The sequence below is a fragment of the Salarias fasciatus genome, chromosome 18 (assembly GCF_902148845.1).
Source record: "Salarias fasciatus chromosome 18, fSalaFa1.1, whole genome shotgun sequence".
In the NCBI taxonomy this organism is placed as follows: Eukaryota; Metazoa; Chordata; class Actinopteri; order Blenniiformes; family Blenniidae; genus Salarias; species Salarias fasciatus.
The window spans coordinates 10,524,128-10,542,072 of NC_043762.1; the positions used below are offsets into that span (position 1 = coordinate 10,524,128).

General features: G+C 46.1%; 1 protein-coding gene across 1 annotated transcript in view; it reads right to left on the minus strand.

Annotated features, from left to right (window-relative positions):
- Positions 1-2,097: 2,097 nt before the first annotated feature.
- The window catches only part of LOC115404871 (neuropilin-1a-like), a 70,077-nt gene continuing 54,229 nt past the window's right edge, over positions 2,098-17,945 (minus strand). Inside the window, exons 9-18 of the mRNA XM_030114209.1 lie at positions 15,832-16,007; positions 15,282-15,437; positions 12,186-12,330; positions 9,446-9,628; positions 8,807-8,851; positions 6,545-6,682; positions 5,374-5,678; positions 5,195-5,291; positions 5,068-5,112; positions 2,098-4,269 (exon numbers count right to left, since the gene is read on the minus strand). Of these exons, the coding sequence (XP_029970069.1) occupies positions 3,995-4,269; positions 5,068-5,112; positions 5,195-5,291; positions 5,374-5,678; positions 6,545-6,682; positions 8,807-8,851; positions 9,446-9,628; positions 12,186-12,330; positions 15,282-15,437; positions 15,832-16,007 (1,565 nt within the window). The 3' untranslated portion in view covers positions 2,098-3,994. The remainder of the gene's footprint in view (positions 4,270-5,067; positions 5,113-5,194; positions 5,292-5,373; positions 5,679-6,544; positions 6,683-8,806; positions 8,852-9,445; positions 9,629-12,185; positions 12,331-15,281; positions 15,438-15,831; positions 16,008-17,945) is intronic.

A 17,945-nucleotide genomic window follows, 5' to 3' on the forward strand; every position in this document is an offset into this window, starting at 1 on the left:
GAAATACCAACAAAATGCAGCATAATAATCTCCTTGCTCCTCTCGGCACCCCATCGATTGTCATGCTATCATTTCACTGGTCAAGCCAGATCAAACTGAACTGTATTTAGACCCTTATCTAGAATGAGTTGCTTCAGTTAATAACTTATTGAAAGTAAACTATTAAGTCCAATACCCTTGACTGGAACCGGGGTTTGAATCCCTCCCCACAATTTCTGTCTAATCCTTTTCTCTCCTTCTGCCTCATAACTCGTGTCATAAACTTGTATCAAATTATCCACTAAAACTTCTTAATGTGTTGGTGCAACACAAGGAAACATTTAAAAAAAAGCTTTGAGCTACTGAGCTATTTATTTAAGCTCACTATTACAGCAACAATATATATCAAAAAGAAGATCTGAGTAACAAGTCAGAGTCAATAAAAAGACTCCTGGTATTATTCATCACACATGTTTAATTGACTCCTCTTGCTTCCAGCTATCAGCACACATATGTGGGAAGTGACACAGCCTGCTGGTCGGCTTCTCTCGGAGCCTCTGTCATCGCTGTGTAATGTGTGGTCAGTATGTAACAGCTGATGCTGCCAGCTGGACACATGAAGCCACCGTCTCCATCACATATGTTCCCATCATGCTCATCCTGTAGCCTGTAGGGAGAAGTTACCAGAAAAAACCCAGGACTGCAGGCTTGAGTTCCTGTAAACACTCTGAGCACATTCACCAAACAATGAAAGAAAGAAGAAGAAAAAAAAATACTCATGAAACAGCAGGAAACCTCAACTAAAACCACCTCCAGTTCACATGAGTCCACGGCGAGCTGAGGAGGATGCATACTGTCAATCAAGACTGAGGAAGATGATGTTTATGAGAGCTGCATTGAACTGTTCTGCCAAAGCACGCTACAGGTTTTGACAAGAAATACTGCCACCGTGTGGACAGAATCTGATACAGCAACCAGGCAGTCTGGTTCTCATATTGCTATGAAGGTAAAATGATGTTGACCTGCTGTAAACAATCTTTATTACTGCCATTGTAAAATTTTTACTATCTATAATTTACAAACAGATGCTCTGCTAGCTATCTGACTTGCAAATAATGAAAAAAAAATCCATAACTTGAATTAAGTATTAACAGAAGATGGTGAATAGTGGACGTTACATTGAGGAAGACACCTAAAACATGTAGAACGCTGGCCGCAGTCTGATTTCTTGGCTCATTTAGCCAAGAATTCAGCTCATTGTGTCGGCCTGCGGACTGTGAGAGGATATGTGCAGAAAACCGCGCTCCACACAGGAAGAACCTGCAACACAGAAATCCCTGAAAGCCCAACAATCTGCTTTCAGTTGGACTGTTTCAGGAGAAAACATCAAAATGAATCAAAGCTCTTCATGCGTTAAAACATTCAAACAGTGTGATCAGAGCTCAGCTGCAGCCTGTGGTTCATTTCATTCTAAAACACAACTTCTGAACTTCAACAGGTTTGTTTTTCCAATTAAAAACAGGCGAATATCTAAGTTTCAGGTGGAAAGCTCTGATTTCTTTGAACCGACCCTGTAAGGAAAACAGGAACAGAGCAGCGTTTACTTAAAACATTTATTTGATCCAATTCTTTGGAATGTAATAGTCAGTGATGCGAGTCGGAGACAACAGAGACGGATGAGTCTTGGTGCTGAGCAGAAAGTCAAAGTACAAACAATACTTTTAGTCACGTAAGGCCTCGCTGCTTTCCACTTTTTTCACCCCCGAAAAAAAACTTCCTTCAATCCTTCCCTGTTATTTTTTTCTTCTTCTTCTTCTGGATTTGAGACAGCAAAAATTACAAAAAACAGTACTGAAAATAAAAAATCTGGTCATACAAAGAAAACAAATCAGAAAACAATGGCACGTACATCAGTGACGGTACAAAAAACACAAGGTGATTATTATACCAAGTAAATAAAATCGTCACGCTTCAACGAGACGCAGCAGAAGCCTGTTCCAGAAGGAAAAGAAGCGCCTCGCTAAGTTTTCAGAAATCGTGTTAAAACAGAAGCAACAGTAACACTGTCCTCTCCCCGCCTCACAAATCAACATCATTAAACACATAGATTTTTTTTTTCTTCTTTAAATATATCAGTGCAACATTTGTTTTCACGTCGAGTGCTGCAGCATCCTTTCTTGTTTAAAGGAGAAGGAGCTTTGTGTCCGTCTGGCTGGGCTCAGCTTAGAAAGCAGGTTTCCTCCTCCTCCTCCGATGACGACGACGACAGGAATACACACGCTTCCGACTGAGACATTTTCACAGGAGTTTAATGTCGAACATGTGATTCCACAAAACGCTGATCTGAGCACAAATCAAACCCGGGACGGTTTAAAAATCACATTGAAGTGAAGTTCAAAAAAACGATCTGAAATAAACACTTTGGCTTTATTGGGATTTGACTCTGCTCTGAATATCCTCAAAAACTCTTCACTGATAGTTTTATTTGTTTTTTTTTTTTAAGCTTTATGAAAACATTCATTCTGGATTTTCAGCTGAAACAGTGAGCATTCAGAGCTGGATCGGCTCAAGAGAAGACCAAGACGATGAGGACGATGAGGACGCTGATGTCGGGCCCTGAAGGGAAAGTAGCTGAAAGTCCCCTCAGTGGCTCCACCTGCTGCTGGACACCCGTCAGGGCAGAAAGGCTTTAACAGTCACTTTAACGTGCCAGCGAGAAGAAAGCGATCACACCGGTCCAGCCTGGACTCCCTGTCAGCGTGTCGGTGGTTCTGAGGTCGTCTGTTTTTACCCTGTACGAAAAACACAAACCCTCCACTGTCGTCCAGCGCAACCCAAACACCAGACGCCTGAATCCGGCACAGAAAGGATACTGCGGCACTGGCGTCTCCTTCTATCGCTCAAATATATTAAAACCTATGTACAATATGTTGGATGTGTCATGTGCCATGAAAAAAAACTAAAAAAAAAACTAAAAAAAAAAAAAGAATAAAAAAATGAGGCGTTCGAGTTCTCCCGCTTGGAAAAACTCCACAGTTTTCTCAAATTCTTCTCTGGATTGTTCTGGTTGAGTCTGTGTCGGTACGACTGTCATCAAGGCATGAGGATCAACACACGCGCGCGCGCACACACACACTCACGCACACGTGCACAAAGTGATTACAGTCAGACTTCCACAACATCTGTGAAAGAATCACAACGAATGCCAGGCGATGGGGGAAAAAAAACCCAATAAAATCAAACAAAACAGCAGAAAACAAGGCAACAGAAAAAATCTGAGGAAAAAAAGGCACTGTTGGAACACACACACACACACACACACACACACACACACACACACACACACACACACACACAGAAAAATGCTTGTGTCAGACACAGCAGCCATATGTTCACACATGTTCACACCTTATATGTAAATGTATATGAATGCAACACACACACACACACACACACACACACACACACACACACACACACACACACACACGGGATGTGTGGCCAGTTAAAGAGCATCAGAAATTTCACATATTCAGCCCATCCTGTGGAACTTATGGCGTCTAAAAAAAAAACAAAAGAAAAACGAAAAGACAAGAACAAACAACAATAACAATCAATAAACTGAAGAACAAATCCAAAGCCAGATCTAATCTTTCCGCTAAACGATACTTTCATCTGAATTGGTCTCAACACCAGCATGTGATTACATGAAATCAACGAAGCACGCCGAAAAACAAATAGAATTGTAGTTTTCTTCTTCTTCTTCTTCTTCTTTTCTTGCTGTACAGATTTTTTTTTTATACACAGTGCCCCCTGCAGGTCAGTCCCTTCCACTGCCGCTCCTGAGAAATAAAATGAGCCGGGCTGGCCGTCAGCCCACCCTGCCGTCCCGTCGGTGGCCTCAGCCCTGCGCTCCCTCCTCGTGATTGATCGGCATCGTGTCCACGCGGAGCAAAGAAAACAACAACAACAACCAAGAAACCAGCGGCGCTCCGGTCCTGCCAGCCCCCGGGGCTCACGCCTCCGAATAGTTTGTCTGTCCGTTCATCTTGTCCTTCTTTAGCTTGACGCCGTCCACCAGCTCAAAGTTATAGTTTTCCAGGGCGGATAAGTTCCTGTCCGTCATGCTGCCCTGCGAGCAGGCGCAGTACAGCACCACGCCGCAGATGGCGCCCAGGAAGACGCCCAGCGCCGACATGGCGATGATGGTGATGAGGATGGGGTCCAGGGTCTTCAGCATGTTGCCCGGGCCCCCCAGTTCACTGTTCCCCTGTGAGAGGGAGTCCATGGCTGCAGGGCGGAGAAAGACAGAACAGAGACGGATCCAAACGATGAAACACTCTTTACTGAAAAACCAGATGGATTTCACACAAAGACTGAAAACATCTCAGTGACACAGGAGGGCTTTGACTTTTTTACTGTTTCACTGAAACATCTGCCTCACCTACAATAAGTAATAAAGTCAAACGTATAATAGAATGTTATCATGGTATAACAAACGCTTTAATACAATGGAAAACTTTTTTGTTCTCTTACTATGTGTGATCAACTGCCACTACAACACTAATTACATATACAGTATATCGTTCTATTCTTGATTGTTTAAGCTCATTAGAATATACAGTGCACCTCAAAATATCACAGTATTTCATAAGATCAGATCTCTCAGGACATAATTTTTAAACGACTGACCCTTTTTAGTTTATAGAAATAATTTAATAATAATTTAATTAAATAGAAATAATTGAAACATTTACAATTTCATGTCATATTATAATTTTTTTTTTATTGAAAATTATGCCGAAACACTGAATATTTGCATTACAAGTGGACCATTTTACTTTTGCTCTTACCATTGTTCCATTTTATTTATTTTATTACTGTATTATATTATTGTAATTTATGACTGATATTTACTTTGCTTCATTTCAGGCCATAAAGCTACTTATTGAACTCATTCACATTCAGTGGACACCAGCAGAGTAAAAACCAACTGATATATTTTATATGTAATGAGTGAAAGAGACCGAAGCTTGTATTCAAACTCCTGAGGCGGCGGAGGATGAAGAGTGAAGCTGTGATACTCACGCAGGATGAAGATCTCAGTGGGAGGAGAAGTCGGAGTTTCTGGATCTGGAGCAGAAAACAAAACAACAGCCTCAGTTAGACGGAATCAACCAGAGAAGGAGAAACGCGGCGGCGGACGAGCACGCACCCTTGCACTCCTCGGTGCTGAGTCCATCCAGGATCTGGATGTTGTCCACGGCGATGTGTCCTCCGCTGCGTCTGTCCGCGACGCCCTCCACCACCACCTGGACACGCCGAGCAGAGAGTCAGAGACGGGAAACGGAGACAGACCGGAGGGAGTCGGGGGAGGGGGGCGTGGTCCGGTACCTGGTAGGACTGGCTGGAGTGCGGCAGCAGAACGCGGCCCTCCCTCCAGCGGCTGCCCTGATGCCCGCTGACGGTCCACAGGATGTGGCCGTCCTCCGCCTCCCGCCGGTGCTTGATGTGCAGCGCGCCGGCGTGCTCGCCGAACATGTGGTACCAGAAGGACATGCACAGGTCCGAGTCCGGGGCGGTGATGGGGAGGCTGGCCAGCCGGGCCACCCGCTCCTCCTCGGCCTCCTCCTCCTCGCCCGTCTTGCTCGGCGCGTCTCCGTCCATCGGCTGCATGTAGATGAAGTTCCCCGGACCGCCTGCGGGGGGCAGCACAGGACAAGGAGAAGGAGAGAGTGAGAGGAGAGAAGCTGCAGGTCTGAACATCACTTCTGATAAGTCTGCCTGAAAGCATGTAAACAGGAAGGCAGCAATGCTGCTGAATGTGCATTTTTAATCAAAACAAGCCCTAATACCGCCGACTGGAACCTTGATCGGCTTCTGAAACACTCCTGGACTCGGTATCAGCGTTCAGACTCGTATTTCTTAACTGGTGATCTGGTTAAGTCAGGAAAATCAAGGCGAAATCTTTCATTCGCCGGCTGCAGTGACGCCGGCGCCACATCCATCAGGCCTGAACGGAGGGAAGCCTCGGAGGCCGGTTGATGACTTTCGGTGCTGCTGCTCTCTGGAACGAGTCAAGGCCGTTTCGCTCCGTTCCAAAAGTCTTTACTTACAGCACACAACAAGCGGCGCTCCGCTCCATTCAGGGTCGTACAGCTGCAGTCTGCCGTTTACTGTTCGAAGGTACAGCCTGTACTTTATTTTGAATATTAAACTGTTGAAAATGAATCTCGTGAAATGGGTTTCATGGCTTCAGCATCCAGTCGTGCTGCAGGCCGATTACTGCTATCCGCTCTTTGTGACCAACGGCAGTTAATTCTTTCAAGGTTTCTTCTTAATTCATGGCAATAAAACACGCACGAGTGTGAATAGTGTTACTTAAAGCTTTGGTAAAAAAAAAATATTCTGCTTTGGACAGACTTTCAAACAGCTGCACAGTAACAACAAGAGCTGTGTAGCACTCTCCCCGAGCATCTGTCGAGTCCCACAGGTTTACAAAAAAAATAAATAAAAGAAAGAAAAAAGGCAAAAGCTTGAAAATAAGCGTGAGCGTGTCTTCTACCTGTGTGGTCGAGCGTCGGCCCTCGGTGGACGGAGGGAGCGCCGTTGCTCTGGATGAGCCACTCGGCTCCGGCGCCCGTCTCCTGGGTCCAGCCGCAGTACGAGGAGAAGTCGAAGTTACAGGCGAACCACAGGTACGCTGCGGGACGGAGGAGACGAGACGTCAGCACCGCAGGACGACCGTGGTGCGGTCAGGGACTTGTTTTCACCAAAAACAACCAAAAGCGCGACTCCTGTAACACCGTCGTTCGATTCAAGGGTTCATGGAAACAGCGGTCAACTCGTACTTTCTGTCAAAACCCTTTATCAAACCAGAGGATTGAGCAGTGATTCCACTCCAGATTTCTCTAATACCTGTAAGAAAAATAGCTTTGCTAAATATCGTATTGAAGAAAAAGCTTCTTCGGAAGGCCTACAAATGAACCTGAATGGGTTTCAATTCATGTCTTTGGCTGTGTTAACCCTATATAAAGGATTAACAAAGTCTCCAGGTTGTACTTTGTCTTTTAAATAAAGTTTCGGGATTCAGCCCAACATGCGCTCTAGAACAAAGTAACTTTGATTTAAAAGACTTGAAACGATTATTTACTGAGTTGACGAGTCACAACAAGGACCTTGCAGATTTGTGCATGAATTTTTGCAAGACAGTAAAAGTTGGATAAGAAATCTATCTGGGGTTCCTTTGCATTTTGCACCACACTCACTAGACTGTCTAAAATGTTTTATTCTTTGTCACTTCTTGTGCAACAGCTTCATGACAATCCTCTCCCGTTCCAGCCGTCGTCAGACTTCAAGAGAAACGGAGCTCATCAAAGTACCGCAGAGCGGACTGACAGGCCGGAGCCTCATTTCTCATCTCCTCAGCTTTCTGATATGCAGAAAAATGCAACTGAGAAACATCTGAGACGTCCCACTATGAGATGGTTGACTAAGATCCTGCATGCAGCGTGGTTAACTGCAGTTTGCAACATGTCTTAACAAGCGAAAAACTTTGTTTTACACAGAAAAATGTGTGATCAGGCACAATCTAAGGCTTTTGTAGTGACCTTACAGAAACAACAGTGCAGCAGACATGTATGGGCGAGTCATTACTGCACGTCGGTGATGGTGTGAGCCTGTGTGGGTGACTGTCTCTCTGCTTTAGTCTGGTTCAGGCTGGAGGAATAAATCCTTCTCCAGGCAACAGGGATCATTCTGAGATCTTTGCATTGCTGTTTAGCTGTTTTTCAGTTGTCTGCTGTGAACCTACAGCACGCCGCCTGATGCATTGTTGTACATATGTTTGAGATCAGCACTTGAAGAGGGAGGCTGGGGAGCGGAGGGACCTTCCTCAGAGATGGGCCGGCTGCCACCAGATTCAGCGGACGCGGCCCAAATGAAAAGGGGGGGAAAAAAAGAAAAAAGCGGCGGCAGTGGTTCACCGCAGCATCCAAATAGAAGCATCGGCGGAGTCTGAACTGTGGACGTGTTGTTTCTGGGAAGCTAATGGGATGCAGGGATGACCGTGGAGCTGCACGGTAACTGCCCTCCTCCGCCCTCCTGTCTTCACGCGATGCTTCAGCTCAGCTAATTGAGACCCAGGAGGGCTTTATTCTTCTTCTGCTGCTGCTGCTGCTGCTGCTGCTCTCGCTCCATTCCTCCCTTTTACCTCGGCTCGCCCCTTTCTCCTTGCCCCTCGTCATCCCCCTCAGCCTGCCTCCTTCGATTCATCCCGGCCCGCCGCTTTGTCTCTCCGTCACGCCATCTTTGCACCTCTTCACCTCTTCGCCGCTCTCCCTCTCAGGCTGCCTGTTTACTCCCAACTGTTTCAATTCGCCGTTTTCAAAAGGGAAGATAAACTTTGATATGGTGCTAAAATGTGAAAGAAAAAGGGAGAAAGATAAAGGTGTTCCTGCTGCACGTCTCGCCAACCACAATGAATCGCCATGAGCCAAAACCTGCAGCTGGCCTGCGGAATCAGACCGTGTTTCCCACCGTGCTGCGCTTCTGCTCTAAACACGCTCTCTAACCTGGATTTTATCACAACAATTCAGTTCATATTGCAGATGCTCCTAACGGCTGATCTGTGTCGTGTTCGTCCAGTCAGGCTCGTCTCTGAACCGAACCGGTGATAAAGCCGTCTGCTCTGCTGGGACTGACTCTCACTGCGGTCTGCACTGCTGATCGGTCGGTCGGCCGGCCGGCCGGCAGCACCGGATGATGGGACTTCAGGCATGAAAAAAGAAAACGCTCGACTGGACTCAGAGAGCGACCGCGGCCTCACCTGGTATGAAGTCCATGATGGGGCTGGCGGTGGTGGTGCCTCCTGCTGGAGACAGATGGGAATGTCAAAGGTCAGAGAAGCACGTGAAACCCCACAGCAGCAGCGCATGCCAACACAAACACGTCCTGGATCCTGAAGCAATCGAGGCTGGAGTCCATAATCCTGCTTTAAATCTCTGATTAGCTTCATAAACTTCACTCAAAACGTCAAATATTTCTTTACTGGAGCAAATCTTCTTGGCAATACGTCTAATATAACCCAATTAATTCTCCTTTAAATGGTGATTTTAGTGCCACATGCATTTATGGCAGAGCTGAATATGTGATTTGTACCCAAAATAAATTGTACTGCATTTACCGATAAGTAGGTCTGACGGCGAGAGAGGAGATGAAGCCGAATGTGGGATGAGCTACTAAAACTTTAAGATCGATTTTTAAAAGAAACACAAGTAAATAAATAAAAATAGGGGAGGAAAACAAAACAAAACAACAGCGCTGAGAGGGAAGATGAAGCAGAATTTTTCATGATCTGATTCCTTTGTGTTAAGATGAGGGAGATGCTCCATTAAAGCCGCTATAGAGGAGACAGTTTAATGTTTTATCAGTTCTTCAGAGGGCGGAGGAGGACGGGGCGGTTTACCGATCACAACGTCGTAGTCATCGGGCGCTTCGGTCTCAGGCGAGCAGTCCGTGCGGCCGCCCTCGCAGTCTGAGGTGGGCGTGGTGCCGGGCACGGTGATGGGCGCGGTGGTGGTCGCTCCGAACGTGGTCATGGGGAAGGTGGAGGCCAGCGGGGTGGTGGGAGGGGCCGTCGTGGTGATGTCTGGAGGAGAGAGAGAGTCTGAGTCTTCAGGGTTCCTTAAATTTCAGCCTCTTCTTTATGGAAATCAATCACACCGGAGCTGGATGGGCGTTAAGTGCCACGTTGAAAATATACACATCGCAGATGGTATGCTAGTCACTGAAGTTGGCGAGGAGCGAGGAGGAGTCGCGTTTGCGACGTTCGGAGTGGGATGGAGTGGAGGACGAACTCCACCTCTGATTAAAGCATTGTTCAGCTTCTCGCTGCTCGTGTTTGCGAGTCAACACAGGATGAGCCTCATTAACGGAGCATTAATTAACAGAAAACCACCTTTTGAGTGCCAGACGCTCAATCACTCCCAGTCGTTTGTGCTTGAAGTGGTCTCACAGCCACGCACGCAACATTTACAACAACTCGGCGATGTGAAAAGCGTGAATTGGACTTATTTAGCCAGCTGAGGGCACTTGAGGTCAAAGCTTTATCACTGTGTACATTAATGAAGCAATAAAGTGCCTGAGTGAGCATCAGGGTTGTGATTTGGATAATTGAGCATGATTGCAGGCATCTATGTGTGTGTGTGTGTCTATATGCTTCTCTCTTCCACACACACATGGTTTGCATGCCTCGGTGTGTGCATGCGTGTGCGTGTGCGTGTGTGTGTAGGTCTGATTAAAGAGCCTCAGTGTGTGTCGCGTCTCCTGCGACAGCCCCGTGTCGTCTTTGTTCTCTCCTTTTGAAGTGAAAACTCATGTGGGACGACGCAGACGTGGGGCTTCAAATACCGACCCCCCACCCCACCCCTCCCTGATTTCCACTCTTCCTCCTCCTCCCCCTCCTCCTTTCACTTTCTATTAACCTTGTGTAAACATGACTCAATCAAAGCAACTTTACAATGCTACATCTAAAAAAAAAAAACATTTCAGCATGTTTTGAACTGCGAAGCGGCTTTTCTGGGATTATCCTCCGAACCACCAGCTGCACTTTTACACACTACTTTAGAGGAGAGTGGTGGTTTTTAAAAAGAGGTCGTCCTCTGGGAGGCAGAGCTCCAGCCGGGAGGGCAGCAGCCAGACAAAGCCAGGTTTCGGAGGGAAGCCTGTTCCCTGCATGGCAAAGCCACGGCTCATTTCATGAAAACTCACCTACAAGGCGGGAATACTGCAGAGAAACTTACGTATTTATATATTATACTAGCCTTCATTGACATGTCAGTAGAGCTCAGAGCAAATAAAGTGAGAACAAAAACAGTCAAGTTTATGAGTCACGAACTGTTGCAACGATGAGGAATGTTTGTGTTTCGGCCCGTCGGCGCCGTCAGAGGGGTCAACCTGCCCTGACATTAGATGAGCCTGATTACCAGACGTCCCAGGACGCCGGGCGCCCTGGGAGCTGCTGCTTTTCTACATCAGCAGAGGAGACGACCGGAAATGTCCGAGCGAGGTGGAGTTCGGCTCGGACCTGCTGCCTTGCTGTTTCGGTTTGCATTATTTTGGGGACTTTTATGTTTCTGCCTCTCTAAATGAGATTGAGATGATAATGTAACACGGGACGATCCATGATCAGCTGGAGTTTGAGTTTTTCTTGCTGCAGTTAAAATTTCAAATTATGTTCCTTTCTGTAACTTTTTTTTTTTTTTTTTGTTATTTTCTTGCCTCCTACACATGATTTTTTTTGGCTAAAATCTCCTGTGTTGTGAAATTTTGTTTTCTCCGATTGCACAACGCGCGCAACAGTGTTTCTGCAAGGTTTTTTTTTGTTTGAGAAAAAAAAAGAGGCTTAAAATACATTTACACTGTGTCTATTTCAGCAGGTTTGATTTATATTAGCAGCCTGTCGCTTTCCTCTGCTGATTCCCATCAGTTTTGTTCAGATTTCTCCCTCTCGGTGGACGAGATAAACCTCCAGGAGTTCTAATGGATTCATTTACAATGTTTACAGATCTGAAGCTTCTTCTGATTTCATGTTTCTTACGAGCTCGTATCTCCTCCGCTCATCTTCAGATCTTCCCGTCCCTCATGCCCTCACTCCATCATCCACGCTCTCTTTCTTTCTGACACACACACACACGCACGCACACGCACATGCACACACACACGTTCTGCCTGATTCTTATCAATCTCCCCACAGGGCAACCAGATACTCCACCAGAGCGCCGACTTCCTCCCTTCATCTGTTCCTCCCTCGCCTCCTGTGAGAGGTCAAGCCCTCCACCCCCCCATACACACACACACATACACACACATACACACGCACTCACAGACTCTGCAGGAGCAGAGATAGCAGCCTGCCGTAGCGTGCGTCAGCCTTTCATGCGCTCCTCTCTCTCTCATTACTCCAAACAGTTTGAGGAGTAAGCAGTTCACTCTTTAACGGCTGATTGGTCGGCTGACTGCGGCCACCTGCACATTAATGCAAATGCGTCTGGAGACGCCGCCTGCATGCTGAACGTTCTCATTCTTTTCGGTGAAATGTCAGGAAATGGATCGCGAATGTCCTTCGTCGCCTTCCGTCTTCTGACTCACAGGGCTCGACGCCCTTTGAGGTGATCACCAGCAGGAGGAAGCTGAACGAAGCTCACCGTCCAGCTCACAGCCCAGGATCTCCAGGCGCAGGCCCACGCCCTCAGTGGTGGCTCTCTCGGGGAAGATCCTCACAAAGCGGGTCAGCAGTGGCCCAACGGATCGCAGTTCCGGGGTGTCGTGGTTCTGATTGCCGACGAATATCTGAGGGAGACATAAAAATAAGTTTCAGATTGAATCCCCAGGACAGTGAGCGGAATGGTATTATTGCAATTAGATGCTGTACATCCATTTATTTCATGGGATCGATATAAAGAGGAAATAACTAAAATCTCTCTGTGAATCAACAAACAATCACACCTTGGCTGCGACCATTGCCCCTCAACCAACACGGTTCATGTTCTGTAGCATGACAGTAAAGAGAATACGAAGACAAAACCATTGAAAGATTCCCAAGATTGTCATTTTAATGACAAGATTCAACATATGTTATGTTTGTTCTTAGATACAAACAGTTAAACCAGGACATCAGACAATGTTCAGAATTCAGAGACCTGTTGAGTTCACCTGGAATAAGAAACACTGAAAAGATATTAGAGAGAGCTTTTCTACAAATACTTTGGTTTTTTTAAATACAGATTTCGTGTTTAAGTTAATTGTGACTGTTTACAAGTCAAAAACACAAAATGTGTTGCATGTTGAGTGTCTGTTTACACATCAACAGTGCTCAGAACCACTGAAAATGGAACATTTAGAAAATGTTGCTACTGTGCATGCAAATAGCTCTGAAAAGGAGTGAGTAGTAGCAACAACACAACATTGATTGATTTTAGAGCTGTCCATCAATTCCAGGTCCCAGAGAGCCTGATTTGGTAAAAGCACATGATTGATTGCTTAGAAGGACTTGTCTAAAGGCCTCCTGAAAACTTCTTATTTACTTCAAGTAAAAATACACAATCAATACCCGAGCTGAGAAATCGGCCCGCTGTTTTCAGGACACTTCACCGCTCTGAAAACAGACTTTCTACCGACGCCCGAAAGGAATCAAAGAAACAACGATGTGCAGAGTTTCTGATCTGGCTCCGGTCGGTTTGATAAGAAGACGAAACAAAAGGCTAAAGCCAGGAAATCAGAACCAGAGGCCACCCTTTCATATTTTCCAACATGGAAGCGGCGACAGGTGAAAACGGTTACAATCACACCGGGAGACGAGCGGCAGGAACACCGAGAGCCAAGCGCACCCCCGCCGGTCCGAGCTTTCCTCCTGCATGATTTATTACCGGCTGCAGGAGTTCGGTTTTGTTTAAGATTTAAATCGACACAATGCTGGAAAATTGTTCTTGTGCAGGTTCCAGGGCTGGCCCAGGCTCATCTTTATGCATGCACTGTAAGTACAGAGTGTGTGATTGTTCCCCATGCTAGCAGAGAGACACGTGCACGGGCCCGGGCCTCCGCCGGCCTTCCTGCTCCGTCTTTTTTTGAAGAGGCTTTTTATAAAAAGACACAGGAAACAGAGCGTAGAGGAGGGACGGAGGGACGGAGGGGCTCCTAGATCTCCGTCTGCAGTAAATCAGCAGGAGTCTAAGGGCCGGTCTCGTACCCCGCCCTGCCATCTGGAACACATGGAGGAGGATGTCGCGCCGGCGGGGCGGGGGGAAGCGGGGTCTGGAGGGCAGTGACACGAATTTCCTCTCGCCCATCAAAACTGACGTTGAGCGGCGAAGAAAGTTGTTTGGAGCGGAGCCACGTGATTCTCTTCCCATCTGTTCTCCAAAAACAGGCATTCACAAGTTTTAAAACAAAATCAGTGGCTTTGTTTGGTGAGATAACACAATACACATAAGTCTTCATTTCAGATCTTATAGTCAATGAATATAATTGATAAAGAGGAACCGGCCTTCTATGTTTACACTTTCAGCTCTTTCACCCAGTTCGTCACATGCCGGATGGTTGGCTCCACTTTGTGACATTGACGGGAATCAGTCGGTCTGAAGGCCGCCAACTCTGCCTCCAAAGTAAAGTTCTTCGTGTTCCTAACTGAGACACGGCGTTTGCACAAAGTCTGCACACGTAGACCCTGTTTACACAACAAAGGTTTCAGGCGAAAAATCGAAAATCGTTCGATGCGGCGTGGGTGTCCGGCGTTTCAAAAAAAAAAACGCTACGACTGCACTTTTCTTCATCTGAATTCTTCTGTTTGCACACGGTATCATCTGAATTGATCGCACATGCAAACTAAAAGTGTGTTCTTTCAGCGTGAGCCCTTTAGCGTCAAGGATTCCAGTAAATCGGGTTCCAGAAAATGAGGAGCGGTAAAGCCAAAGTCCAATAGCTTCCAAACCCTGAAAGGACTGATAGGATGCATCTCATAGGATGTAAAGAGGCAGCAGAAGGTGTGAGGGCATGGAAAGAAATAACAGTGATAATTGAATGTTTGTGTGGTCATACACACAGAGCATAAACTGCTCTTTGCTCTCTCCAACAATGCTTTAACACCTCCTGTTCCCACAAAAAGTGTCTGTTTAGCACATTTATATACGCTGGCAGCCATGTAGCTTCTTCTATTCTATTAATTTGTCATGTCCTGTGAACGTTTTGCTGCCATAAGGATCCGTTGTACCCTTGAGAGTCAGCATCCAATATGAATAGTCGCCTATTATTCATCTGCTGGCTGCGGCCGGCGAAGCTTCAGTCTGAGGGCTTTCAGGATCCACAGATTACCGCAAGAGGAGGTTTATTTCATGTCAACAACCTCTAATCTGGCCTTCTTTTAATTTGTGACAAAACTTCACAATGCAGCCTCTGAATGGAGACAGAGAGGAGGACTAAGAAGAGGAAGACAGAAGGGGAGTGGGAGGTAAATGCAGATGAAGAAGTGGAAGCATTTCGGTGGTGGCAGTCTCTTCAGAAAGCTCTTTCACAGCCTATAAATCTTTCAGCTGCAGCCTTTCTGCGCTTGTGAATATATATATTTTAAAAAGCAATGTTACAGATAAACGCAACAAAGAATTACTGCTACTTGTAGGAACGTCTTGACATGTTTTATATTTGGTGCAATAAATCTAAAATTCTGCTAAAGTTTCACTGTATGAATCATATACGTCCACAACTACGTCCACTACTGACGTTTCAGGTGTACGTTAGGATGAACCCACCTTCGGCCGGGTGGTGTTCTCCTCCTTGACGATGGTCCACTCCTCTCCGTCCAGGCTGTGGCCCACCTTGAACCTCTTCATGAAGACGTTCCTGTCGCGGTGTTTGCCGCCCTGGATCACCACGCCGCTCACCATCTTGTCCTGGCCGAGATCCACCTGCCAGAGGGTTCAGGTTAAAATCACCGGCGAAGAAAGCGACCGAATAAAACCAGAGATTAACAAAATATTTCTATGTGATGGATGGGAAAAATGTCACATGTGAGAAGTTATATACAATTATGAACTGCAGCTATTATTAATAAATACATACACATTTTAATGGGTTTTCCTTATTAGTTCCTAATCATTCATTTAATATTGGTGGGTGGATGATTGGTCGGTTGCCTGAAAGGCTGGGTGGACGGGTGAGTGTGTGAATAAATCAATGAATAGACCATTGACTGGTTGGTTGCTTGTTTGGTTGATTGATCACTTGATGAGCGCACAAAGACTCATAACGGGGGGCTATGGATTGGTCTTGGGTGTTTGATGACGGAGGCTGTAAACCCACCTGGAGCCACTCGTTCCTGAAGGGCTGTTTGGTCTGCTGCCCCGTCCAGCCCGACCTCCCGGTCAGCAGGCGGGCGTTCTCCGCCACCCAGCCCCGGTCGGCGAAGGAGGAGGCGCTGATCTGAGCATCTGAGATCTGTCCTGACACCATCCCCAGCATCCCTGAGCACGGGTAGTCTGTGCAGAAGACGAGGGGAGACAGGGAGAGAGAGGGGAAAACTTTTGAAAGGCGTACAGAATGATAAGAAATGCCACCGCCATCATTATCTTGTCACTGCTTTAGTCAGCGGTTTTACGTGATGCCCCCTGGGTGCTGCCGCAGCGGAGAGACGGAAAAGTTAAAATACCAAGGGCTGAGTTTAATGGTGGGGCTTCTCTGTGTGCAGGTTTTCAGCTGCTTCCTGGAGTTTTTCATTTTAGACGGCAGGTTGTTCTGAACTTCTTCCGAGGTGTGTTTCACCAGGTGTTTAAATCAGAGCTACCTTCTATTCCAAGACTCCTCTTTGTTGTTATTGTTCCTCCCGATGCTGGCTGGAAGTTATTACTCTCTGTTTAACAATAAAGAGGGACCGCGATGACATCCCACTGGCGAGAAAAGGTAGCACATAAAAGCAACTGACACCACTGGAATATGATACTGTAAATGCTAATTTACTTGGTGTTTTTCATTCTTTTGGCTCTGTTCGAAGACTTTGGTCTTAAGATGACAAATAGCAGGACTGTTAAGGAGGCGCAGTGGAAAACTCTCTCACAATGAGAAAATATTGGCTGTGATTCAGGAAAAGCATTTCTTTTAAGTGAAGGTGGGAATTCAGGACTGGTAACGTGGTAATTTAACCTCCTGATGGTCGTAGCTCCCCTTGTTTTTAGGTGGACTTTCTGCGTTGCAAAACATTGATAAAATGCTTATTAAAGCAATCAAGTTGAATCCGATGAATTATTTCCAGAAGAAATCTTCTTGTGGATAAATTGAAGATATCGAGCAGATTTTCAGCCCTCCGACAATCCCAGATCCTCCCACGATCCTTTCAAGCATTGAATGCACTGCTATGAACACACTGGAAGGTGACGTGTGGAACAATGAGGAAGGACGTTTGTCACAAAGGAAATCATTTCTTGTTTTTCCCGCATGAAGCAAACAGTAGAAAGTTCAGGGTATAAACCAACAAACCAGGAGAAAACACTTTCCAGCATGTTGACAGTCGATCCTGCAGCAGTTCAAAAGACTGAATTTATTGCAATGTATCAGAAAAAAAAAAAAAAAAAAAACTTATCTGGACTGAACCTCCCTCTAAACACACTTCCAGTGTGTTTCACTCCAGCCGGCAGTGAAGTCAAATCAAGTTAATTTTATCTCGGGAGCCAAAAAGACAAATTTGCCCCGAGGGGCTTTTCATCCTGCTCTTCACACTGAACCTTCTGTTCTTTAACCCTGAATGTGAATGAGAAAACTTTTCCACTGTAAATCCAGAATTCATTTTTTTTTTCCCGTTCCCGCCTGTCCTTCTGGTGTCGTCAAAGGTCAAGAAGCTGCTCTTAGCCGAGTCCTTGGAACATGCTGGAGATTCAAAGTCCTGCCTCGTGGGCATTTCAACACTGACGAGACTCTCTGACAGATAGGACTCATGTGACCTCGAGACGACAATACAATCTGCTCGGCAGCCCGGCCAATCTGCCTTCCTCTAACGCCGCTATTCAAGTCTCTAAATCAGAAAATATTCTGGCATCATGGAGAGATAAATGGGAGACTTCAGATTCCTCGAGGAAAGAAAAAACACTTAATGAAAAGCCTGAAAAGCTCACATTCAACACTAAAGTTAAATCTATTACCGGTAACCAGCAGGATCTAATATCCGGGCTGAAGCAGTCTCAGTCACCGGGTTATATTTGCGTTGACAAATGCTTGCACGGTTATATCTGGCATTTAACAACAGCTCTCAGGGATGTAAATTCTTCCACACACTGAAGCTGCTCAGTGTTCCTTATGGAAACCTCCCACAGAGCCGCCGGTGTGTGTGTGTGTGTGTGTGTGTGTTTCTCAGTAGTACTAAATGTCCTCCCGGGGAACGAGAGGAAAGCGGCTTTAATTCGAAGAGGAGATCTCTCCTATCACGT